General features: G+C 45.5%; 1 protein-coding gene and 1 long non-coding RNA gene across 5 annotated transcripts in view; one reads left to right on the forward strand and one right to left on the reverse strand.

Annotated features, from left to right (window-relative positions):
* Nucleotides 1–22,098, reverse strand: part of zbtb16 (zinc finger and BTB domain containing 16) — a 144,513-nt gene extending 122,415 nt beyond the window's left edge. The window contains exons 1-2 of one of the 4 annotated variants that reach the window (XM_033049841.1): nt 21,918–22,098; nt 12,278–13,596 (exon numbers count right to left, since the gene is read on the reverse strand). In XM_033049841.1, the coding sequence (XP_032905732.1) occupies nt 12,278–13,500 (1,223 nt within the window). In that variant the 5' untranslated portion in view covers nt 13,501–13,596; nt 21,918–22,098. The other 3 variants (XM_033049842.1, XM_033049844.1, XM_033049843.1) reach the window with 3 other exon arrangements.
* LOC116991320 lies at nt 21,300–25,702 on the forward strand. Its single transcript, XR_004416751.1, has 2 exons — nt 21,300–21,476; nt 25,498–25,702. It is a non-coding gene; the product is annotated as an uncharacterized LOC116991320 (long non-coding RNA).
* The last annotated feature ends 2,206 nt before the right edge of the window (nt 25,703–27,908 follow it).

Below are 27,908 nucleotides of genomic sequence, written 5' to 3' on the forward strand. Positions count from 1 at the left end.
AACACAGAGAATAAGTGTTTAGCACTCCATCCACAAATCTCCTTTTCTCAAAAGCTGTGTTCCAGTTATAACATCCAACTCATTTGTGAAACGCTGATACACTTCTTACACCAATAGCATTTTGCAACATTGCCAAAACACTTTCAGCATTTAAGAGCAAGATTACAAAATCATGCAACATTTGGAAACCATCAAACAAACTTTTATTTTTCTTCTGATTTGCAAGAAAGAAATATCCCTTCTTTTGCCTAATAAACAAGCACTGACAATGTTACTTGTTCCTCTAAACTGGACTCTAATTGAGGTTTACATTTGTTACAGCCTCTAATCCATTTATCCAAATCAATGCTCAGTTACATCGATTTTTGACATTGACACTCAGACAGAATCCACAAGTCAGAATGGGCACGTAGTCAATATTCCAACATCATTGCGGATCGGGTTTCAAATATTGGCAACTCCTGGGCCCTCTGCTTTCTGGGCTCAAACACCATGACATTTCCTAGACTTCTCTCTCACACGCTGCTCTATCCCAAGTACATCCCGTGTACGGAGCAGTCACACCCAGGAAACTCCCACAATGAGCAGAGCCAACTGGCTTCTGGTGAAGGTCCATGTGCCCACGCAGGTGACTGCTCCCAATCTCCATCCACTGGAGATTGGTTTTAGTCAACTCCTCTTAGGAGCCAGTTTCTGAAGGTCTCCTCCACATTAGTACATCGAAAAACCTATGGTCTTCAATGTCAACAACCCACTAGTCCACCAGTCATTGGGTGAAGCCCGAGAGAGAATCAACAAGAGGCCCATTCCCAGTTCATCTCTACATTGAAGAGAGAAGGCCATTTGGCCCAGTCTCCACATCCTGAACAAACTATCCAATCACAATTATTCCCTGACCCATCATCCATATCTTTCATGAAAACTCTTCTTTTATCCACAGCCTGTTCACATTTTTTAGGAATTCTGTTTCCATCACTTATGGTTGGTCAGTACATCAATCAAACAACAAAGTGAGCCTATCATTACCTGTCTCACCAATACCTCAAGACATTGTCAGATCAACTAAGTTCCAATCAGCTTTGACTTAATCGTGCAATGGTCAACGTCCTTCCCTTTATTCCATGCAGTTTGATTCAATATGTTGTCAATGTACTCTAGTTAATCTAACCAAAGCACCTCATGGCAATATTATCGTGCCAAATGTAATATATTATGAGGGGAATAAATAGTGAAAGTTCAGTCTTTTACCCAGAGGAGGTGAATCAAGGACCAGAGGAAACAAGTTGAAGGTGAGGTGGGAAAAATGTAATAGGAACCAGAGGGGCAACTTTTTCCAAGTGTGGTGGGCATATGGTATGAGCGGCCAGATGAGGTAGTGGAGGCAGGTGCTATAACAATATTTAAAATACAATGAAACAGGTACATGGATAGGAAAGGTTTAGAGGGAGAGGAGCCAAATGCGGGCAGGTAGGACTAGTGTAGATGAGGCATCTTGGTTGGAATGGGCAAGTTGGACCAAAGGACCAGTTTCCGTGTTGCATAACTTTGACGTCTGCACCCTCTCAATGGCTTTGGCATACCAGGAGAGGCATCTAAAATAGGGCAATGTCCTCATTTTGGCCTAACCAATTTATTTTTCTCAAAGTCAACGTTACTTCCTCAAAGCCTCTACTCTCAGAGACTCCTCCCCTGCCCCAGACATCTAACAAACGTCACCTCTCGCTCAGTCTCACACTGTGCCTGGCGAACTCAACATGGCCACCAACAGGCAGGCAGATTAGGACCATGTTTCTCTGGATGAACAGAGGGAAATGGTGAGGATGCTTTGGAAAACCCATCAGTCCTTTGGAAACTCGAACACCATTCAAATAAATAAAAGCTAATCGGTATCTGAACTGCACCTTGATTCTATAAAGCTGCAAAGAATAAAATCATTTTTCCTACCCCTACTCTCTCAGTATCTCAAGGGTAAGGGTCCCTGATCTGAATTACTCTTCAAATTGCCTCATAATTGGTTTGGGCGGAAAGAATTGCAAACCTCAACTCTCCCCGACAAACACAAAAAGCATTAACACAGTTAAAGGGAAACGTGATGTGGTTCTCGGAGGTCAAACGTAATGTGTGACTAATGTGATAAGTCATCAATTAACTCTGAAGAAACACACAAAAAAACCCCAACAGTCTAACGACACACAAGGTTGGTATTAACAATGTGTAATATTTGCTTTGCAACGTCTAAAGTTCGAAGCCTCCATGCAAAGGGTCCATTATGTTCAGAGTCTACTGCTCAACAATGAAGCATAAGATTATCAGACCACCAGATCTCCATGCATTGTTCCAATGAGCACATGGGGTCTCAGTTAGACTGATAAGCAGTCAGCTGGTCAAACAGAGATAGAAAGTGGGGCGCACATCCACGTACAAATGAAATCTGATTTAGCAACTCGTGATCTAGGTCTCAAACTGGCACAAACCTCATGCACTCCCAGTCAGTAGAGACCCCTGCACTGCGATATACATTCTTCACAGACCTACAGCAACCATTTTAAAGTAGTGGAAAAAAATATCCATGTGGCTCTACAAAATCTTCCAACTTCACCAAAGGCTTGGCTGAACCAACGATAGTGTTCCTGAAACATCACCCATTCCCTCTCTTGAGATGCTGCCTGTCCACTGAGTTACTCCAGCATTTTGTGTCTATCTATAATGCTCACTCTCTGCAGATAGCATCTACATTGGAGAGACACAAGGAAGGGCAGACACTGCAGTCAACGAGACCGCACTGGTGTCTTGAGAAAGTGACCAGTACATGGTGACCATAGTACATGGTGACCACACAGTAACTTGCACTGATTGACCTAATCAATGTACACAGCAAATGAATGTGTCAGAAAAGATGTCATTAGTAACAATGGGCAGGAAAAGAAATAGCGTGTGCAGGAAAACAGTGATCCAGTCACTTGAAATCCCATCACCCTTTCCATTCGTGAATACGCAACTGACAAATAATGAAAGTACCAACATGATGTTGACTTTCCCCCTTTCTCAGTCGTTCTCCAGTCCATGTTCCAAGCTCCCAGAGCAGGGGTTCCCAGCCTTTCTTGTCCCGTTTACCCCAGGCAACTTTAATAGCATATAACAATGTTATTTCACTTATTTATAGACAACTAATGATGAACAGATACCTGTATACCAGAACCAAACACAGTCAGTCAATGAGAAACAATATGTACAAATCCAAAATCAACAAATTTACCCCCTGGGTCGGCAAAATTTACCCCAGGTTGGGAACCCTTGTCCTAGAGTGAAAGCCAGAGCAACATATAGCATGGAAACAGGCCCTTCAGCCCAAACTATCCATGCCGACCAACATGCCCATTTAATCTAGCCCACAATTGATCCATGTCCCTCCAGGACTGTGCTATCCATTTTTTTTTGCTGTAATCAAAGGTCTGGTAAATATCTCCCTCTTGCCTCTATATTCACAACATCCCATGTTCTTGCATCTCATTCACCTTTGATGCATCAATACAGAGGACATATTTCCTCCAGAACCTCTACACAGCTCAATATTTATACTGTTCTTTAACCTTTAGGAGCTGGGGACAACCATTCAACTAAATCGTAGCTGATGTACACATCTTTATCTGCAGGTGCTGGTTTAAACTGAAGATAGATACAAAAAGCTGCAGTAACTCAGCGGGACAGGCAGCATCTCTGGAGAAAAGGAATGGGTGGCGTTTTGGGTTGAGACCCTTCTTCAGACCGAGAGCCAGAGGAAAGGGAAACGTTACATCACTGTCTATATCTCTTATTTCCCTTCCTGACTCTCAGTCTGAAGGGTTTTCTCCAGAGATGCTGTCTGACCCACTGAGTTACTCCAGCTTTTTGTACTCATCTTTATCTAGAAGATTACATCCGGTCATCTCCACACCCCACATTATTTTATCTCGCCCAATATAAAAGTCTCCCTGCAGTCCAGTAATGTGAAGCTAACTTCCACTGCTACTGCCTCTCTAGTCTGGAGCACTCTACAATTACAAGCAGCTGATAATTGCTGCCTTTCACATCTGAGAAATGGTACACACACGCATGCTTTCCATCCCCTCATGTAAGCGAGGAATGTAAATATTGGACATCTGCCAGGAAAACTAAAATTCAACCAGAAAACACTGTAAATGCAGCAGCCTGACGTACAAACACTAGAAGTGGCAATGACTTCACAACCAATCAGCCAGGGGGGGGGGTCAAACTGAGCAAGAACTATATACGGCTCAGCATCACAAGAACTGAGCAAAGACTGCAGCTTTAACTCCTTCCATTCCAAAATGTATATTTAATGGTCTGCAATAGTTAGCTATGAATCTTTACAATAATGTTTATTTTCTTCCAATTTGGTCTTTGCATTAACATGGCCGAGTTTACATAGAATAATTGATCATTTATGTTCATAAGTGATAGGTGCAGAATTAGGCCATTTGGCCCATCAAGTCTACTCCACCATTCAATCATGGTTGATCTACCTCTCCCTCTGAACTCCATTCTCCTGCCTTCTGCCCATCACCCTGGCCACCCGTACTAATTAAGCCAACGAGGGTCCCTTTCCCAATATTTCAATGCCAGACAAACAGCCAGTATTCATTTAGAACTTTCACTGGAGTAAGAGGCTGCATGGCACTTCATAGAACTGCTACCAAACAAAATGTGACAGTCAAACACATCATTAGATATCAGCATTGGTGAAAAAAGGGAAAGCATAAGTGAGGAAATTCCAGAACTTGGGACCTTGGAAGTTGATGGAAAATGCACCCATGTTGGAATGACGAAACTTGGGGCAGTGCAAGGGGTTGTGGTGGACTGAGATCCCAGAGGGAGGTAGCGACAGGGATGCATCAAAAACACATGACTAATTGAAGGTGTTCAAGAAGGAACTGCAGATGCTGGAAGATCGAAGGTACACAAAAATGCTGGAGAAACTCAGCGTGTGCAGCATCATCTATGGAGCGAAGGAAATAGGCGACGTTTCGGCCCGAAACGTCGCCTATTTCCTTCGCTCCATAGATGCTGCTGCACCCGCTGAGTTTCCCCAGCATTTTTGACTAATTGAAGGTAATGTGGACAAGTCACATAGATGCTCTCACCAACACACTGGTACATTATGTGCAGGAATATGGACATAGAGATAGTGAGAGGAATTTAAAATTAACATGCCTGACTGTTTAAAAATACGAGACATTAAAAACAAGTTTAAGTTAGCCCAGCAGAGAGTTCCGATCTAATAAGATGGGGAACAAAATCTGTCGCCACTCCATAAAGGCAGGAACGCCAGGCATTGCAGATAGAAGAAACTGCAGATGCTGGTTTACAAAAAAGACAAAGTGCTGGAGTAACTCAGCAGGTCAGGCAGCATCTGTGGAGAATATGGAGGGTGACATTGTGGATCAGGACCCGTATTCATACTGTCGGCTCAATCTCACTCAACTTCAGTGGAGTCAGAGGAATCAAAGGTCCAGGATGGGGAACCTGTGACAAACTCTCTCACATATTTAGCCGTAACAGCCACTGAATTTTCTTCTCAAGTGTACTTATAGTTGCTGAGAGATGCCGCAGCTGTGGAGAGGGTAGAGAAGCAAAAAAAAAGGCAGGTTTGATTTGCATGAAGTTAAACAAACTTTACTAAAATGGCAGCATCAGGACATAGGGAAATAGTGGTGCTGCAACCTATAGGCTTGTTAGTTACTCATTTCAGGCTGGCTGCAAAGTTATTTCATGATTAGTCAGGTTGTTATGTGATTAGCCTCGTCCAAATTAATTTGTGATCTTGCGCTAACCTGGAAAACAGTATTGAAGAATGACACAACCCAGGACAGCCTCGAATGAATAGAATAACCAAATTTACACAGGAAGTCGGCACTTACCAGACTCTTTATTCTAACACACATAACCCTGTGTTATATCTGGAAGCAATTATCCAGCGTTAAACATGATCTACCTTCAATCTGCTTTCCACTGAAATTAAGTCCAAAGAAATATTTTAAACATTTGTAAAAGGAGATGGCAGAATCAGTGCAGGCTGCCTGGCTAACTTTACTAATTTGCCACTCAGAACAATTCCACATGCAACTTTCTTCATAGTGCCTACATTTTAACACATCCTTCACAAGTAGATTTTAACCAATTGGAAATATCTAAAAATAAAATTGATACACGAGAAAAATTGTTGACGCAGGTTCCCACTCTTGGAACAAACTCAACATCAGTATCAGAGTCCAGACATTGACCAGGGAAACTTTCACTTGCTTCACTTTAAATATTTTTTTTTTTTTTTTAATGAGATCATTTTTCCCTCAACAATTAAAATTATATAATGATCCAATGAGTTTAAATGGCTACCAATTCAATCACTAAAAACAGATTGTCATTTTCTAATTAAATATTGACGCAGGTTTGATTCAGAAATTCAAACAGTTCTGAATATCGAGGGCTTTTGCTCAGTAAACTTTTATTGTCTCCCCCAGTAATTGAATCACCTTTAAATTATACTCCTACATCAAGATTCCCTTTAAAGGACTGACACTAAGTTTAATAAACAGAGAACACATTTACGAGAGTTTCACCATGTACTGGAACCCACATACACAGTAAACAAACAAGCAAACCGGGAAGAAACAAGTCAGGAGAAAGACCAAGTCCCAGAGTAAGAGTCAGTGTCCGATTTAAAGGTTTCTATGAGAAAGAAACGAAACTGATACGAAAAGAAAGGTTGCTTTATCTCGGTGCGGCTGGCGAGAAGCTCGGGCAGTTTCCAGAGAAGAAGTCACTGTCCAAATTAAAAGTTTCTTGGAGAAAGAAATGAAACTGATACAAACAGAAGAGAGGTTGTTTTATCTCAAGATGGCTGGTGAGAACTTCTGGCAGCACAAACTCGCCCACCACCTGGTTTTACTTTTCATTGATTTAACTGAAAAATCAGGTTGGGTCAAGTTAAAATAATCTGCTATCAATTATTTTATTTCAGAGGAAAAATCATTGGCAGGTTTGTAATCGTCCGATTCCATTGTCGGGGGTAGAGTTTAATACACCAGGAGCATTAGGGCAAAACATTCCAAAAGTTGCCTCGTGAAAACCCATGCAAACGTGAAAAATGAACCAAAATACATCTTTACCAAGATCAAGCTGCCACAAGCATCCAGAATGTAACCAAACCCGTTATATACCAGAAACACATACAAACACTGAAAATATTGCTTCAGATTTCTGAACAATTAATTCATACAGAATTAAACAACTATGGCAGGATGTCACTGTAGTTCTGGTCGTTATTTATTAGCTGCACAATTACTTGTTTTACTACTTTTGTTAACACTTCAGTTGTACAGAGTCCTGGTGAGGCCACATCTGGAGTATTGTGTGCAAGTTTGAGGAAGGACATCCTTGCTATTAAGGCAGTGCAGCTTAGGTTCACGAGGTTAACTCCCGGGATGGCGGGACTGTCATATGAGGAAAGACTGGAAAGACTAGGCTTGTATTCACTGGAATTTAGAAGGATGAGAGGATATCTTATAGAAAGGTATAAAATTATAAAAGGACCGGACAAGCATGATGCAGGAAAAATGTTACCAATGTTGGGGGAGTCCAGAACCAGGGGCCACAATCTAAGAATAAAGGAGAGGCCATGTAAAACCGAGATGAGAAAAAACTTTTTCACGCAGAGAGTTGTGAATGTGTCACATAGGGCAGTGGAGGCTGATTCACTGGATGGATTTAAAAGAGAGTTAGATACAGCTCTAGGGGCTAGCAGAATCAAGGGATATGGGGAGAAGGCAGGCACAGATTACTGATTGTGGATGATCAGCCAAGATCATAATGAATTGTGGTGCAGGGTCGAAGGGCCAAATGGCCTCCTCCTGCACCTATTTTCTATGGTTCTATGTTTCCCTTCAATTTTTATGCTTATTGACAATTAGAATAGCAGGTAGGCATAGAATATTTAGCATCTTTGTGAATATCTAAGCATTTTAAAAAAAGTTACAAAATGTTTCATCTACACAGTTACCCCAGTGATTGGAAAGATAAGAATAAATCAATTTTAGCCACGTCCGTATCATCCCAAACGCTGGGAACTACTTTGTGCAGGGTTGCAATTATGGTCAAAACAAAGCTGGCACCAATATTGCGCACATCCCAATGAAGGGCCTCCATCAAATATTAATCCATTATTTTCTGCTGGTTACTGGGATCATTTTTGTTTCTTCACAAAAACAAGGTTTGTGGACAAAAGGACAATTCACATCACAACTTAGTCACCGGATTTTTTATTCTCCCTTCACTCACATATTTATCAACTTTCCCCTTAAATGAACTGACATTTCCCCCAATAACTTCATGTGGCAGCCGCAAGCTCCACAGTTAATGCATTCCAAGTATTTTTTATTTTAATTGTATATAGAGTCATACAGCATAAAAACAGGCCCTTCAGCCCAATTGATCCAGGCCAACCAAACATCTGCCAGTGTTTGACCCATTGCCTCTATATTTTTCCTATCCATATACCTGCCCAAGTTGTCGTTTAAATGCTCTTATTGTCCCTGCCTCAACTACCTCCTCTGGCAGCTTGTTCCATACACCCACCACCCTCATACGTTCAGTATTTACGTAATGTTTCAGTAATTTGTGTAGAAGGGGCAAGTATTCCTTGTAGAACAATGAACTACAGGGGAAAGCTCAAACATAGTGGAGACGAGGCAGAGGCAGGGGCCGAGGCCGTGCTTCAAAACAACATTAAACATATTTCTGATTCAGAAATCAAACACCAATTTTGAGTGATTGCAAGACGACCTCCACTGACAACATACATGGCTGGGAGTGCCCGGTAAAGATGAACCCCCCACCAGTTATGGATCCACTGTGTACCTCATTGAGCATTAGGGGAGGAATGTGGGGGAGAGGAAGAAGTCACGAACGACATAATTAGAAATCATCCTGCGTTGGAACTCACTATAAAAGTTAAGTCACAATGTAATTGGATGTTGGACTATGGCCTTAAATTATACCGCACATTTTAAAATAAATAAACACCTTAAGTTGCTCGTAGGAGGAATAACTTAGAGGTCACGAGCGCGTTTCTGGCTGAAGGAATGTCAATCTGTAGACTTTTTGTTAACCTCAGGACTCAAGACGAGAACCAGAGTAGCTGAAATCCCAAGTGTGTCGACAGAGGTCTTTGCAGTGAGCAGGGGTTACCCAGGCAGGTCAACATCTCGGGCCTTCCTGCAGCACTCATTTCCTGAGCAGCCCAGGGTCTTCCAGCAATAAAGCTAATGGCACTTCCTAGCTGGACATGTTCAGGCAGAGCTGTCCATCACTGGTCACACAAAGGGAAACGCTGGTTCCCATTAGGAGCTTACATTACCAGGTGCCATTAATAAGGCCAGGAGTAAATAGGACCAAGCGGGGGGGGGGGGGGGGGGGGGGGGGGGGGGGGGGGGGGGGGGGGGGGGGGGGGGGGGGGGAGGGAGAGAGAAGGGGGCAGGGAGGGGGTGGGGGGGGGGGGTGGAGAGAGGGCGAGCCAGCCAGGCAGATGGAAAGACAAGCCAGTTAAATGTGTTTATTTCAGATTTTATTTCATGCTGATGCCGTACATGACACCAGAGGTTGCTCAAACAGAACGGGCTAAATCCCTCCCACAAGGCACCAATATCTTCAGATAAATACGGAGGCATTTTAATTTGTGATCTGTTGCTGCAACTGGTGTGTTGAAGGCAACGACTAGACAGAACACATTGTCACACAGCATGCAGGACAAGAGAGAGTTAGATTTAGCTCTTAGGGCTAAAGGAATCAAGGGATATGGGGAAAAAGCAGGAACGGGGTACTGATTTTAGATGATCATATAGATTGGCGGTACTGGCTCGAAGGGCCGAATGGCCTACTCCTGCACCGATTTTTGTTTCTAAGTGGCCGGCCTCTGCTGCCTGTGCTGGATGGCTATACATGCAGTCTCACACTGCTGCTCACTCCTTGCACCCCTATCATTCACCCTCCATTCCTGTTCTAGTAATGTGCAGGAAGGTACTGTAGATGCTGGTTTCAATTGAAGGTAGACACAAAATGCTGGAGTAACTCAGCGGGAGTAACTCAGCGGGAGAGGCAGCATCTCTGGAGAGAAGAATGGGTGATGTTTCGGGTCGAGACCCTTCTTTCAGACTAGTGTATCGACCCAAAACATCACCTATTCCTTCTCTCCAGAGATGCTGCCTGTCCCACTGAGTTACTCCAGCTTTGTGTCTATCTCCAATTATATGGCTCCTGATAAAGATTTAAACAAAGTGCGTTCCCACTAGTCTTAACCCTGTAACAGCTGCAGGTAATTAAGTGGCAAATACAAAATGGGACCAGTGTCTGTGCAGCATCAGAACACAGTGCTGGCCACCATAACTTCAATAGTCAGGATGGGGAAACTAACCGTGTGGGAAGCAACTGCAGATGTTGGTTTAAACTGAAGATAGACACAGTCTGAAGAAGGGTCTTGACTGAAACGTCACCCATTCCTTCTCTCCAGAGATGCCATCTAGGTAAACTAACTTCTCTGAATCTGAAAGCCCACCTTAAATCTGAGCATTACATCATTCAATCTTGTGTTTATATCACAGTAAAAAGTCCCCCCTCTCACAACAGAAATCCAATTTAAAAGTCTATTCTGAGAAAATATGCTTTGACAATCGAGGTAGAAGAGTCAGCATTTCTAAACATATATAAAAAGCCAAGCCTAGTGGGGAAAACAGGCAGCGACATCTCCGACACGGTGCAGCCATTCACTACCAGACTGCCCCCCCGTTCCAAATCTCTCTTGTATCTACGCTCCCCTCACATTTCCGCCTGAACACTAAGCCAGGTGACAGGTGAGGAACTCCAAGCCGCTGAGAGTGTTCTTCCGACACCGGAGCTCCATCATTCGACGAGAGGGCCTGAAACATCGGGCTGCCGTAGCGGCGAGTGCGGAGGCCTCAATAGGCCACGACTGCGGGTGAACAAGAGGAAGATGACTGAACTTTGTTGCCTTCCCTCAGTGGGAAACGTTGATTCCGCTACGGAGGATGTTTTATGTTTAATTCTACAATGTTGTGTTTATCTTATCTGTGTGCTGCATGGTAACTCACATTTCTCTGCACCAATTGGTGTATGTAACAATAAATGTCCTTTGTGATCGGAACATAAATGCTGCTGGCCAGCATTTTGGGTTGATTAGCGTTTTATCAGACTTGTACAGAGTGCAAAGCTCAATTTCATTATCAAATGACTGCAGAACCTTTTCTTCTGTCGTATGTCTTTTAGACCTGCAGCTCCGTTGAGGCGAGGACTTGCACATGCAGTGGCAAACTACGGGGAAATATCAACCAACAAAAGATACGGACATGGTCTCTGTCTCGATCTGTCCATCATTAGCCCCTTACTCCCACAGATAAACTGGTTAATACACGGCCTGGATTAGCAATGAATGGAAGTAAAGGCATCATCTTCCTCCCCATCTTCACCCCCTCTCTACATCCCACAGTCACTGCTGGTATCCTCACATCCAGCAGTTTCACAAATATTTAAATTTGTACCACTTTTTGCTCAATGTTCTTATTTATCACTATATTTGCTCCCGTCTCCTATGACAACTCTGACGTACACCAAGACTTTACTGATGTAGGTCCATGCTCCATGGGTTAGTAGATGGGTCTATGTTGGACATGTCTCAAGTCTCATTCCACTTCACCCATGGCTTCATCCACCCTGTACACACGTGGCTTATTTTACCATCTTGTACACTTTACACTTGCCTGTATTAATCTGCCCTCAATTCAAGACTGATTCTATGAGGCTTACAGGCACAGTGGGATGTTTTTTTACCCCTTAAGCTGTTCCTCCTGACACATGCAACTTTTTCATTAACACAGTCTAATAAAAGGTCAGTCAATCAATCATCCACTGGTTAAGATAAGGACTAACGAGATTAATCTTTGCAAACGGAATTTAACTAAATTATAAAAATGTTATTTTTCCACAGAAAGTGATTAGAGCACAAGGCAGTCAGGCAAACGCTGTTAAAGTGGATCGTTTAAACAATAAAAACATATTCATAAAGTCAGTAAGTTTAATCGGGCTGAAACAGCAAGTTGTGAAAGAGATGGGACTGAACTGGTTGTGAAGCGATCGCTGGGATTGGTTTGAAAGCACAACAGGAACATTGCAAAACTTAGAGGAGTTCCAACAAAGGAGATGCATTGCTCACCTATGCTGCTCGATAGCTTCATTCCCGGCCAGCTCAATGCCACAGACGTTACACCGCTCACTGGCAGATCTATTCTCAGTCTTCATGCCCACAGCCAGTTCGCCCAACTTGCTGAAAAGTTCCCTCTGGATGAAGCCTTGAGGCATGAGGCCGGCGTACCCGCTAAAGTCCATCGCCATGGAGAGTGCAGGCTGTACGTGCAGGGCAGACGAGAGGGAGGCGGGAACCTCCAGCAGCCCGTCAGGCCTGCGGTTGAACTGAATGGGGTATAAGGTGGCATGTCTTTCTGCCTGTGCACTAGCGGTGTTCTCCAACCCCACTTGGGCAACAAACCCACCGTCAAGAGGCTGATCCCCAGGATTGTCCTCACGCACGTAATGCATCTCACGGGCACTCGTGATGACGCTGCTACGAGTCGGCGTACCGGGCGCTTCTTTGGACTTATCTGCATCGAGTACCTTCTCTCCCCCTGAAGAACCCATGTCACCCATCTTGGGGCTTGCACCTTCCTCCACCTGCATCATTTCATGCTTGATCTCAGCTATCATGGGATGTCTACTGCCAGCAGAAAATGCTTCATCTACAGCAGCTTGTTGCAGAGTTCCCTGAACAATCGATTGCCCGATACTCATTAGACTATCTACAGCAGCTTTGGTGGGGCTCATTGCTGAAAGGCCAAAGGATGTGGAGACTGACGGACTCTGGTCTTCCATTGGCCCTGTTGGCATGGCTTGCTTCGCAGGGCAACCAGCCTCTTCACCAGAAAGGTGTTTAGTAACCAATATGTTCTTGGTAAAAATGGCCTTTCCCCCATCCTCCTCTTCAGTGACAGTCATGTCTGTATCATGGTCATCTGTCGCCTGAATCGTCTCCAGTATCTTCAGACACTGCTCCTCCAAATACTCAATCTCCAATATTTCTGCTGCATACAACAGATCGTCCAAGTCCTCTACTTTGGCTTGCAGTGTGGCAGTGTAAGCATATTCCAGGATCTGTTGGAATGTCTTTGGTGAAAGGAAGTCCAAGGTGTAATGCTGACTGTTGCGTAGAAACAAAATTTCAAACATCTTGCTGGTGCAGGCTAAGACTGTGCGATGGGCGTGGAACTCCTGGCTGTCCACCAAGATCACCACATCACACAGAGTCCCCAACAGTCGCATCTGGTTGGCTTTGTGAAGGAGCACCGAGGGATGCGTGGGATTCTGAAGCTTTACTAACCCCATGGTTAATCAAATCCACAGATGTGTTCTACACTGGACCAATTCATCAGGCTGTCTGTATGGCTGGCTACACGGTCTGTTGTTGAAGTCTTGTGTCACCTGCAAGAAAAAATGGGCAAGAATTTTAAATTGCTTTCTTGTGGAAATGAAGGTTGGCAGTAAATTCTGCTCTCCATCAATCTACCCATCACACATCTCCTTACTGATCTGCACATTCCCTATACCTCAATGATTATGTCTGAAAGACTCAAGGACCACAATATTGTGATGTTGCATTGAATCCATCATCTCCCCCAGAACCCATAAATCTTTCGCTCCAACTTACACAACCCACTGCATTTCTCAAAAGCTTCATTCAGCCATTGGCAGTCGGCTCTGTTTACCCAGGATCCAATTCTCTGGAATCCCTTGCCTCCGTTTCTCATCCTTACTTACAAAAAAATGTTCACCTTTGTCCACTTTGTCTGGACTCCCTGCACGTATTGGGCCAGCCCGACGTACATCGGCAGCTCCCACTAGCCGGATACTCGCACCCACCAACTAGTCAGTCATCATACACCTCACTGAGCTCACACTGGGAATACATCCAGTGGAACAGCATCCTTCTACTTACATCACTGCCTGGTCTTGCCTTACTCTCCCTCTATAATCTGCACGTGAATATCTCAAGTCTATAATACAGGCTGAGATGGAAAGCACATGAATTGCTTTTTACAAAATTGGCCATCACATTCCCTTTTACTGCAGCTCCAGAAATTGTGTAGTAATGTTCTCATTTCCCCTGTAAACCTCGCTCTGAATCCCCACTATTGTTTGCTGTGCTCCACTGTATCACATTAAGTGCTTTAGTCATAAATCAATATTGCCACAAATATAGTACTTAATCCATGGTGACAAATGTTTGTGAAGGTTATTTACGGTCGGCTTGTATTCCCAGGTGCCGTGCTATGTAGCACCTTCCATCTCCCTCATTTAATTATCAGCCAATATGATGCCACTCCTGATAAACTTTGGCTTTCAAGATTAATTATTTGCAATTTTCAAGGGACAAAGCAAGGTAGTAAATTGATCGAAGGTACACAAAATTGCTGGAGGAACTCAGCGGGTGCAGCAGCATCTATTGATCGACTAGGTAGCGTGCGGTCAAGTTATGGGAGAGGTGGGGAGAGGAGAGGTGGGGAGAGGAGAGGGGGGGGGGGAGGAGAGGAGAGGGAGGGAGAGGAGAGGGGTAGCAGTCATATTATAGGATGTGGTGGATCCGCAGAGCTCTGCATTTCACCCAGTGTGATTGCTACTGGATATTAACATTAAAGCAAAAATATTTTTCCATGCATTGAAGTTCCAAATGAAATCCCTCATCTCCGTTACATGACGGGTCTTGACGCCTGCTACGTTGCGCTCCCGACAGCACAAATGCTTTGGGGGAATTTTATACGGATGCTCAAAATCTATGAACAGCATTGATAGAGTTAAAGGTGCAGAAAATATTTCCACTACTGGAGGATTGGTAATCACAAGAGATTGAATTAAGATAGTTGGCAATAATGTTGACAAAAACAAGCTAACTTCATTAAAAGGTTGGTTAATTGTTACAGCATGGAACTTAATGCCCAGAAAGACATAATTAGAAATAGACAAGAATGATTCAACGAATGAGTGGGTTAGCATATGTTGAGCGTTTGATGGCACTGGGCCCATACTCGCTGGAGTTTAGAAGGTTGAAGGGGGACCCCATTGAAACTTACAGAATAATGAAAGGCATAGAATGGATGTGGAAAGGATGTTTCCACTGGTGAGAGAGTCTAGGACCAGAGGTCTTAGCCTCAGAATTAAAAGCAACTCTTTTAGAAAGGCGAAGAGGAATTTCTTTAGTCAGAGGGTAGTTAATCTGTGGACCTCATTGCCACAGAGGGCTGTGGAGCCCATTAGTGGATATTTTTAAGGCAGAGATAAACAGATTCTTGATTAGAATGGGTGTCAAGATTTTTGGAGAGAAGGCAGGAAAATTGGATTAGGAGGCAGAGATCAGCCATGATTGAATGGCAGTGGACTCGATGGGCTGAATGGCCTAATTCTACTCCTACAACTTGTGACATTATTGTACACAAGTGGCAGACAAGCTGAGAAAAGGCAGTGAGGTGAGATTGATTGGACAGCTGAGTTAGCATAGGACTGTTAGGCCAAATGGCCTCTGAACTACTCTAAACAAAGCAGAAAGTGTAAAACAAATATAAATAAATAGGAGCCTAAATGGTTAAACATCAACTGCTGCTTTCCATTGACACCTTGACTTTTAGCAACTTGATACGGCTTGGCGCCAATTGGCGTTAAATTAGCTGCTAACATTTGCTTCGTCAAAGCCAAATGTTCTTGGACAAAACATGTAACCAAGGTCTGTAACCCTTCCAACACATCCTTGTCACATGGAATATGCCTTAAGATCTGATCCAGTTTGTCTCTATAGGATTTCTGCCTACATTTTCACAGGTCACATTTTGGGGGGGCCTTTGAGTTAGGAATCTCAAACCCAGTTACACCATAGTGGAGCAGTGGAAAGGCCAATTTGCACCCACTGAATATTCTAAAGACACTTTTTATTTCATAAGACAAGGACGGACTTGCAGTCACCAGCTATATGTAGAATTACAGTATATTGCAGTGGTATTTGGGCCAAATGGCCCACCTTCCATCTGACTGATCATTTTTCTCCTTTAACTAGGTCCCCCTCAGCCACGTCGATGCTATTCACAAATGTTCTATATGGTAGCAACTTCAACATTTAACAAGGGTCTGGCTAAGAACTTCTGAAATCCCCAGTAAATTAATTTGCGACTCACATACTCAAGACTCTGTTGCAAACTCCTACAAGTGGAAACATCTTCCACCATGTTCAACATTTTCATAATCTTTTTGAAAGATTTCCATTAGGTCATCTCTCTACCTTTTCTGTTCCAGAGACAAGAGCCCAGCCCTGATGAGACACCTAAAGAGGTTCTAGCATTTAAGGACACAAGTTGCTACGTTCCACAAACACATTTAACCCGATTCACAAGCAAAGAGGAAGGCCAGGTCCTGTGAGATTGTCCTGTGATTGTGTCACTGAAGGGGTACAATTTACCTCTTCACTTCTTCCCAAAAATGGACAGGGTTGAGAAAAGCTTTTATCATAGCAACTCGACCAAATGTATCTGCAGTATTCCTCAACATCCCATTGGGAAGTTTAACAGCCAGACTGAACTGTGTACTTTCTGGGAATTTCAAAGCTTCTGCTTAGTAAATACTAACCAATTGATATAATTTCCCTTCTCAAGTAGGCACCCAAATTTCCCTTTTAAAAGGATATTGAATCCCTTTCCATTTTTCACAATTTGCAGAAAGTCGACAACCAAAATCCCTCTTTTCCCACCTTCCCTCAAAGCAAAACAGCGAGCCTGCGTTACAGCAGCAGCTCTGCCTCCAATCATTGGTCATGTGCAATTATACCTCAGAACCATTCCAAATATTTCCCATCTCCATGCTAGGTCTACTCTGCTGAAAGATCTCGGGCAACATTCAGATACTTGTGGGTTCAAGAACCATTCCAAAACTTGAGCACTAATCTGGTGTTGTATTGTTGGGAGGTGCTGGTGGGATATATAGAGAGGACTCATCTGCCTGGCACTGCAAAGTGTTCCCAATATCTTCAGCAAGAGTCACATGGATCACAATCGTCCAACTTATAATGGTGCACATAAATCACTTCTGTTGCTATCCTGTGATCAACATTACTTTGCTTATTAGCAAATTGTAAGTAGTGGCTACACAACCGCACTTTCATAGAAACAGTATTTCCTGAAAAACACCAGCGTTGGGAAGAAATAGAAAATTTCTGAATTGTCTTTCAGTAAAGCGAATGTTTCAAAGCCCTGTCAGAAAGGAACATGTAGATAAACCATGACATATGTCTCATATAAAGAGGTCGCTGACTCAAGGCACTGCACTCTTAGTCACAGCTTGTGTAAAATTCATTGTTCATTCACTGCCAAGCAATAACCCGCACTACCTTTAAATCTCTCTCCAAAACAATTTGTTGCAAGGCAGTAACACACCTCAAAAGTACAGCTGGTGCAATAAACAGCTTATAGTTTAGAGGCCAATTTGATTTAAAAAGTGTCACATTGCACCGTAATGCCAGGCAATCTAGTATCCTGTACAGTAAAAGCTGCTTGGTATATTGCAACAAACCAGTGCATATAGATTCCCATTCTCCCGTGCTTGGAGAACAGCAATAACACGGCAACAAACATCTTGGACTATCCTCATTCCGAGCAGCACTTCCCCCCTCCCCCATCCTCATGAACTCATTGCCAAAGCTCTCAACTTCCTGGACAAGTACTAGCATCCAGTGTAAATGTAGCAACTGCACACAAAGCAACATTGGTGTAATGATCAACAATGTGTAGCAGAGTTCCCACACCAGCCTTTCAAGGGCAGTAACAATCCTTCAGCTATGGGGATGGAGTGAGATTCTCGGGTTAGCTACGCACCCATTTTAATAAATGCATGTTTTTTAACAGAAACAATGGAAAAAGCTTCTTGAGAAAAACCAATCAACTCAAGGGCATCACAGTGGCGCAGCAGGTAGAGCTGCTGCCTCACAGCACCAGAGACACAGGTTCGATCCTGACCTTGGTTGCCATGTGTGGAATTTACACATTCTCTCTATGACCGTGTGGGTTTCCTCCCACATCTGAAAAGATGAGCGTGTTTGTAGGTTAATTGGACTTTGCCAAGTTAAAAACTGCCCCCAGTTTGTGGGAAGTGGGATAATGTAGAACTAGCAAGAATGGGGCTTCGTTTAATTCAGAGATACAGGTCCTTCGACCCACAGAGTCCATTGGGTTATTGATGGTCTGCATGGACTTGGTGGGCCGAAGGGCCTACTACCATGCTGTGTCTCTTAAAAATGTTAAATTATCAACTCAAGAGTTCTACTCCACAATATGAACTGTAATGACTAGTTTGCAACAATATCCATCGTTAGAACAGTACTTCATTGTAAAGTAATTTGGGGCAGCACAAGGTCAAGAAATTAACAACCCTTTCTGAACAGAACAGTTTGAATAAACACAAAAATCTTGCCTGTGACCAAAATAAACCTCTCTCTGTTCACGACAAGGTCCCTCAACTTTACAGCGAGTTATTGTTATATTATTACCTACACTAATCAATAGTTTAGAGGTGCATTATGCTGCAATGTCAATGCATTATGTTGCCTTTCTCACAAGTTGCACCACATGGTAGCATTGCTTCAATTATCATTTCATTGTCACATTGTTCATCGCTTATGTCTGCTGGCATAAAGAGTGAACACCTCACTATTTATCCCCCAAAAAGCTCTGGAGAGTCCAGTCTCATCCCCACAGAAACACACTGTTACTGGACAATTACATTTTGCAATCAGCTTGAAATATTGGGTGCAAAAAAAAAGAGTCTAGTTAATAGCACAGAAATAAATGTTTTAATAAGGTTTACTTTAACAGCAGTTGGATTGAATGGACTACTTCGACACAGCAGTGAAACAGAAAGTAAATATTTGATAAAGAAAATGAAGAATAAAAGTTTGATAAAGGCAATAATACTGACCAGTAAAAGTAACCATTTCAATATTATGATATACTGCAAGGTGCTAAATGTGCTTGCCCCTCTGGCATTGAGTACTGGGGATTAAAACAAAGTGAATTTAAAATGATATTTTATTGTAATGTTGCAAGATTTTTTTTTGATTGACTACCCTCGATTCATCGCCTCAAAATTATCCGTTTAGGTTGAAATGTCTCTGGGGAGTATTGAAGAAATTGCAACTATTTTTCCAGTTAAATCTAGAAAACATTGTCCTGGGTATAAAAGGGACTTACTTGTCCGTCAGGTTACGTTATTGAAAGGCCATTATGGCGCGGGAAGGTGGCAGAGAGATAGTAGGGTGGGGAGAGAGAGAGGACAGGAAGCCAAGAATAATCTGTATGGAAACATTAAAAAAAGGGACATTTGGGAATAAACGAATCCCCAAAATTGCAGAATATAGAAACATAGAGAATAGGTGCAGGAATAGGCCATTCGCCATATGGTCTCCACTGAAAGTTCCCCGCGGCCCTGGGCAAGTTTGATAAGTGGAATTGTTTCTCGCAGGTGAGGCCAATGAAGGTAGGAGCCGACTCACAGAAACTCACACCTGGTCAAACTGAAGAACGAAACAAACCGGAGGGAGACAAACAGATAACCCGCGCGGCCAGTCCACCCGGAAGCGAACAATATGTCCCATTTACTCTCAAAGGTCCCCAATGGAAAGGGAAGGTCAGAGCTGATGTATTTAGGAACAGTTATTATACATACAGCTTGTGGGGACAATAAATAACTCATTGGATGTCGCGCCTCCACAATTATACATTTAATAAAATATCAAATATAATTCCTGGACCTTTCCATCTCGAAATACACATCGTTCTCCGTTCACCACAGGCTGGTTATTTGTGCACAGTTTGACCACAGTCCTTGTGTAAGACGGAACTGCAGATGCTGGTTTATACCGAAGAGAGACACAAAGTGCTGGAGTAACTCAGCGGGTCACTCAGGCGGGAATGGGATCCTTCTTCACACTACAATCTATCTGTGTCTCGGCTGGGAATTCCCGTTGCCTGAAACAGATATCACAGCAGCGGCGGCAGCGGCAACGCCAGCCAGAGATGCCGCCTGACCCGCTGAGTTTCTCCAGCATTCTGTGTCCATGTGGAGGTCGCGGGTTCGGTTCCCGCTCCGGGGACTCGCTGGCAGCGGGGCCGGGACAGACCGGGCGGGGATGGAGGGACCGGGACAGGCCGGGGATGGAGGGGCCGGTGCTGGGTCACTGACCAGGGGTCGTGTCCACTCTGCCGGACAACCCCTGAAACTCCGCGCTGTATTTGTACGTACAGATACAGGCCGTTATCCCGGCGCGGTGGGCGAGTCACCTGCTCACACCGACACTACAGATACTCCGCGACCCGGGCGGGTGGGGAAAGGCGCTACAGAAATGCAACATCTCTCCTCTATTTAACTTACTGGCAACCATTAGTTGCTGCTGGAGCCGGCGCCCGGGTTCACTTCATTCACGGACAATTCCCGGCACACAGTCACCTCGCCAATACACCCGCCGGAGAGGAGAGGGGCCCAATTTGCTGCAAGTATCAACTGCACAAGCAAGCGGATATTTTAAACTCTCCCTACTCACTGTCCGGCCGCTGCACAATGAACCATGCCCGACATTACATCTTTATACACGGAGATGTCACTCTCTCGACCTACCCGAGCCGTTCCTCAGACGGACAAAGGCACGTGTATCTGGTTTAACCCCAAATAAAGGGGGCGGCTTCAAGCGCCGCCGTGCGAGAGAGGACAGTTCCCGAGACACCGGCCTCGGAAATCAACTTCACAACTAATGGTGTCCGGGGACTGTGTGTGGAGGGTTTATACTGACCCTCATGTACCCGGTGCCAGCCGCCCCCCCCCCCCCAATCCTCCCTCCCCCCCAATCTCTCCCTCCCAAAAATCATCTCACTCCCCCATAAAACCTATATCTCCCCTACCACAATCCCCTCTCCCAGACCCCCTAACCAATATGAGCTTTTCTCTCCAAGCACCTCCCCACCCCCCCCCCCAATCATCTCTTTCTATCCCTCCCGACCCCCCCATTAATCCCACTCTCCCCCCATCCCCTCTATCCCTCCCCCCCATCCCCTCTCTCTCCCTCCAATCCCCCCGCTTTCATTACCCACCCTAGCGCCGCTGTACAGTAAATCACAACCGCCCGTGGAAACAGCACAGTTACATTCACAATATACAACAGGATTTCTTCACGTAAATACATCTAAATTAACTGGTGAACACGTTACAGGTGGGGACTACACGCCAGCAAGCGGCGCTTTAACAAGTCGGTCGGCGGCGAGAGGTTTAAAAGGCCAGCGGTGAGGATTCGCAGCTCGGATCCCAACAACGACCCCTCCCCCCCCCCCCCTTCTCCTCTCCTCTCCTCCATCCCCTCCCCATTCTCCCCCCTCCCCTATCCCCCCGGCCGGCACAGGCAGCCCGCTGGATGCAAGACACACACAGAATGTCCCCGCCATCAATAACACCCCCCCCCCCCCACATCAATAACCACCACACACAAACCGACCCAAGCACGAGAGCCGGAGACATGTCCACACATAACGGGGGCTAAAGCCCGGGTGGCCGCTAACAAAGCCTCGCTCCCTCACACGTTAGACTTGTTTGCACTCTGGTCACGGCTCGCTCGCGTCTCCCCACCACCCAGTGTCGTGGACTCTGCAGCCAGACAAAGAATCACATAAACAGGCGACACACACACACGATGACAATGGTCACACCGGCAGCGTTTCTCCGCTTACCTTCCTTGTCCTCTCCGGGTAGAAATAGGTTTGGCCTTTTTATATAAATACAATCGTCTTTTCATTCAGCACAGCCCCAGTGTGGAGGTCGGTTGTGGAGAATGCGGGCTGTGATTAGCGCCGCTCTCTCCCTCTCACAGCGACTCTATCTCTCTCTCTCTCACACTCACACACACACTCTCTCTCTCTCACACTCTCTGCCACACACACTCTCTCTCTCTCACACTCACACACTCTCTCTCTCACACTCACACACTCTATCTCTCTCTCTCACACTCACACACTCTGTCTCTCACACTCACACACTCTCTCTCTCACTCACACCCATTCTCTGTCACTCACGCTCTCTCTCCCTCACTCACACATTCTCTCTCTCACACTCACTACATGTAGCAAATCAAATGGTCCCGCACGTCATCCGCCCGCGCCTCACACTCACTCAAGTCCGCAGCCCCGGCGCGCTGTGACACTCGCCAGTCCGCCATCTTTCATCCTGGCGCAGCTCCCCCTCTGATGCCCTTGTATCTGATGCTTTACCCGAGTGAGGAGACTGTGTGTGACCCCCTCTAACCCGGGTTACCCCCTGCACGGTTTACTCATGGGTTAGCACTCTCATTGCACACGGTCTACAATACAGGGATTTGAATTATACATGTTGATATTTGCATTTAGCTGAAAGCGCGAGTCCTGGTCAGAACAGAATCAGCAAACTGGAGACATGATGAGAGAGACCCCGGGCTGCGAGCATTGTTTATTTGCAGTTTTATTTAATCCTGATGCCCGGTGGATGCGTTTACTCCCGCTGTCTGCAAGTACACTTGCAGGGGGGGGGGGCCTGAAGTTTGGGGTTCATCGCTGCAGCCATCACCTTTGTACTTTGTTGGGTCGCCCCGATCATGTCTCACCCGGTGGTGACATTGCCCAGTGCGGGGGGGAAGGGGTCCAGTGCGGGGGGGGGGGGGGGGGGGGGGGGGGTTGGTTGTGGGGGGGGGGGGGGGGGGGGGAGCAGTGTAAGGTACCTCGCTACCTGCGACTGTTATCTCATTGGCATGAACCTGGCTCAAAGATTGAAGGAAATCTAGTTCCTCTTGTAGTTTCCCAACGCCAGCAGGTGACTGTATTTAGAATACATATTATATTTATCAAATATATTTAAAATACCGAGCGGGGTTATTATCATTCATCTTTTACGAGACATTTATATCATTCTAATGATCTCATTACCACGAGGTCAATGTCTAAACTGTAAATCATAATTTAAAAACCTGTCGATGTTGGAAATCTGAAATAAAGAATAAATCGTGGAGCGACGGCGTCTGTGGAATGAGAAACACGTCAGATCGTCGCTGCATTTTCTGTTTTTATTTCCACAAGTTACCTGTTTTGAGCAGCCGTTGTCAACTATTATATTTATCATGTTGTAAATGGAATAACTCCAAAAGAACTAAAAATATAAACTCGAAGCCACTCTTAAGTAACATTTCCTTCGTCACTAAAATAAATTACTCAAGAGTCTTCTGCAATATTCCATTTGGCATTGAATTGTTACACTCTGTACTGAATACGAAGCTAACATCGCTTGTAACAAACACGTAACAAGTCCTGATAACTTCACCCACAGAATGTGTTACAGAGTGCGGGCCGGTCACTATAACATCATTTATTTTAAAAAGGGGAAGCAAATAATTATTTATGCAAGAAGGTCTAATAACATTACTGTGGTCAGTGGGTGGGAGACTGCGACCTTCACGTGGTCCACCCTGTTTAGACTCATGCAATCAACCCGACGTGACAAACAAGTCTAGGCTGTGCGCGCCATTCGCAAGAAGATGTATGTGGTTCGTGAGTGTACACTGGGAAGCAGAAAACAACATGTTCAGAGGGCACATTTAATAGAAACCACTGCATTTAAGCCTTCAGCCCATTTCTCATTGCCCCCTTCATTGAAACATATGAGATTGTTAAGGGTTTGGACACGCTAGAGGCAGGAAACACGTTCCCGATGTTGGGGGAGTCCAGAACCAGGGGCCACAGTTTAAGAATAAGGGGTAAGCCATTTAGAACGGAGACGAGGAAACACTTTTTCACCCAGAGAGTTGTGAGTCTGTGGAATTCTCTGCCTCAGAGGGCGGTGGAGGCCGGTTCTCTGGATACTTTCAAGAGAGAGCTAGATAGGGCTCTTAAAGATAGCGGAGTCAGGGGATATGGGAAGAAGGCAGGAACGGGGTACTGATTGGGGATGATCAGCCACGATCACATTGAATGGCGGTGCTGGCTCGAAGGGCCGAATGGGCGATTGTCCTGCACCGATTGTCTATTGTCTATTGTCTATTCATTGTCTGAATATCCCAGACAGCTACCGGCCTCGTCAAAATGGTCATATCACATCCAATAGGCCAGTAGTCACCTGTCAGGCAATCCCACACATACTGTTCCCAAAGTGTAAGAAACACACACTGTTCTTTGACTCTTAGGGAGATGTCCATCCTGATCACCCCCGACTGAACAAAGACACAAGTGGTGGTGGAGCAACTCAGCGGGTCGGACACCATCTGTGGAGGGAATGGACAGACGACGCTTGGGGTTGGGATATTGGTCACATTGGTAGCCATTGTATCTACTGACCATGTCTTTACCCACGACACATATACTGTGAATGAAAGAAGTTACGAAGAAACTGCTGCTCTTTATTAACATCTAAAAAGTGAGCAACATTAACCTCACACAAGCGGCACAGACATTGTGTGTGTGTGTGTGTCTACACTTTGCATGGACGGCTGCTCTTTGGAATATGTTGATAAGTTTGATGGACCTACCACAAACCGACCTTACAAATTAGCACCGGAAACACCACCTCAAATATCTCCCCTCGAGAGATGTTTCATGAGGTTTGAAGTACATTCAGTTCTATCTGCACCGATAGCGTCTCCAGTGCACACAACATCTACTATTTGAAAGGACAAGGACAGCAGACACATGACAATACCACACACAACATGCTCTCCAAGTCAGACAACTCATTATAGTTCCTTCGCTGCGAGCAGTCGCGGTCTTCCTTGACAACTGCACATGGACCACCTTCTCAACTTGGAGTAGGAACTAACACTGATGCCCACATGCCATGAGTGAGCGACAACACGTGTTGGCATTCCCGCATGTACGAGGTGTGAGCAGAGGGCGGCTGTACTAGCGAGGAGTGGACACTAAAGTGGGATTTAATGCTGGATGCTCATAAACTTGTAGAAAGAAGCGTAATGCATGTCCCCGCTAGTGTACTTGAGTAGCAACATTATGCAGAGTGCTGGAGTAACAGCAGGTCAGGCAGCATCCCTGGAGAACAAACATCTAGCACACGTTGTCGAGCGGACAATGTATTATTAATTGTTTACCATCGCCAGTGTAATTGTTACACCATATGATTAACAGCTTAACTTGATTGAATCTCAATGCTAAACCAGCATTCGTTACGGAGAAAGATCAGTGTTTATTTGTGTTCATCCGGACGCGCTAAATCAGCACAAATTATATCTTCTCACAGTTTATACTTAAACTAAACGTTATTCCCTTTAAACTGTTTCAGTACACTGTGGATGGTTTATCTGTAATCGTGTACAATAGACACAGGTGCTGGAGTAACTCAGCGGGACAGGACAGGCAGCAGCTCCGGAGCCAAGGAATGGGTGACGTTTTGGGTCGAGACCCTTCTTCAGACTTCCGTCGACTGGACAAGAGGCAACAAAAAGTTTTACACCTCGATACACATGATAATAAACTGAGCTAAACCTTTAGAAATGGTCCGGGTTTGTTATTCAAAAACAGCCCGCGCACACCACAGAGTAAGCGGTGTCTCGGCACACACGGAGCAGTACATCTCACACCCGCTTCAACACGTGTACACGAGAACGGCCCACACCCGCGTCAGCACGTGTGTACACGGGAGCGGGAATGGGTGTGTACACGGGTGTGGGTCTGGGTGTGTACACGGGTCTGGGTGTGTACACGGGTGTGGGACTGGGTGTGTACACGGGTCTGGGTGTGTACACGGGTCTGGGTGTGTACACGGGTGTGGGACTGGGTGTGTACACGGGTGCGGGTGTGTACGGGTGTGGGACTGGGTGTGTACACGGGTCTGGGTGTGTACACGGGGCTGGGTGTGTACACGGGTGCGGGTCTGAGTGTGTACACGGGTCTGGGTGTGTACACGGGAGCGGGTCTGGGTGTGTACACGGGTGTGGGTCTGGGTGTGTACACGGGTGTGGGTCTGGGTGTGTACACGGGTGTGGGACTGGGTGTGTACACAGGTCTGGGTGTGTACACGGGTCTGGTTGTGTACACGGGAGCGGGTCTGGGTGTGTACACGGGTGTGGGTCTGGGTGTGTACACGGGTCTGGGTGTGTACACGGGAGCGGGTCTGGGTGTGTACACGGGTGTGGGTCTGGGTGTGTACACGGGTGTGGGACTGGGTGTGTACACGGATCTGGGTGTGTACACGGGTGTGGGTGTGTACATGGGTGTGGGACTGGGTGTGTACACGGGTGTGGGTGTGTACACGGGTCTGTGTGTGTACACGGGTGTCGGTCGCCAGTCACGGATCCAGGCCACAGCGCATGGTCTGTTCATATCCAATATCGGCAATGATGAAATGAAACCGAAATAAATCTTCACAGCCGATGTGTACAAAGGTCAGGTACTTAAACACCAAATTACAAACCGGGGCAAACTGTAGCCGTGTGAGTGATTTAGTTTGGGTGGGACGGAGCAGTTTGCCGGCTGTGGGCCGTGTGTTAGTGTAGAACGTGTTGGACAGCGCTCTCTATCCCCGCCACTCTAGATATACACTAATGCATGACTACCCCACGCTCACTCTGAGCTAACGAGCAGTGGCTACACTGTGGACACTGGGCTGGGACTGGGGCTGAGCTCTTGTGATGTACCTGCATTCTAAACGCACCGTGTTTACCAGCCTGGAACAAACATGGAGGCAAAGCGATCACCCTGTATCTACAGGTAGATCCCGCTCTGTAAACGCGCACACGTTTCATCAACCCCGCTTTAGCGCCACCGGGCAGTTTCTCCACAGTATAACCGTGTCACATCCAGTTACAACACGGGTACATACAACATGATGTACACAAAAATGCTGGAGAAACTCAGCATCTCCATAGATGCTGCTGCTGCACCCGCTGAGTTTCTCCAGCATTTTTGTGTACCTTCGATTTTCCAGCATCTGCAGTTCCTTCTTAAATACATACAACATGATAACGTCTCAGCTAGTCCAGCTCAATCACGTTTACACTTAACCCGCTACAGGGAATGATATTGTTAAATATCTGCAACACGATAAATGACCCCAGCAATCTGTGTCCACGTTGGGGCAGAGATGGCGAGTTCTTTCCCATTCGATTGGAAGCGAGTAACTGGGGAACAATCGCCAACCTACCCGAAGAGGAACCGCTTGTAGTCCTCGCTACACGAGGGGGACGTTTAGGTGGATTTCAATACTAGATGGATCAATAAAGTTACTTTGCAAGGTGTTGCCCCGCGTGTTATTTCTAATGCAGCATCTTAAAACACACAGCGGATCACTCTTCTAAAAATAACTATCATTAGTCACTGGAAGATATTCCAAAACTGATTTAATTTTTGTCCCAAGGAAGTTCTGAAAAAGTTTCGTGGTCAAAACGAAGCCGGGGAAAACTGATGGAATTCCTCATCCGCGGCTGTACTTTCCCGGTTACCATGTAGCAACTCAATTTGAAATTACTAGCCCAATAAACTAAGTTGCGAGCCCGCGGCCAAACAAAGAAAGCATTTCTGCCATGCAGTGTACAGTCCGGTCCTGTTTGCTGAAGTTTCCCCCCGCAACCCCCCCCCCCCCCCCCCGCACCCCCCCCCCCCCCCCCCCCCACTCTCCTCCCTCCCTCTCCCCCCCGCACCCCCCCTCTCTCCCCCGCACCCCCCTCTCCTCCCTCTCCATCCCCTGAGCTAGTT

This window comes from Amblyraja radiata, chromosome 33 (assembly GCF_010909765.2).
Source record: "Amblyraja radiata isolate CabotCenter1 chromosome 33, sAmbRad1.1.pri, whole genome shotgun sequence".
In the NCBI taxonomy this organism is placed as follows: domain Eukaryota; kingdom Metazoa; phylum Chordata; class Chondrichthyes; order Rajiformes; family Rajidae; genus Amblyraja; species Amblyraja radiata.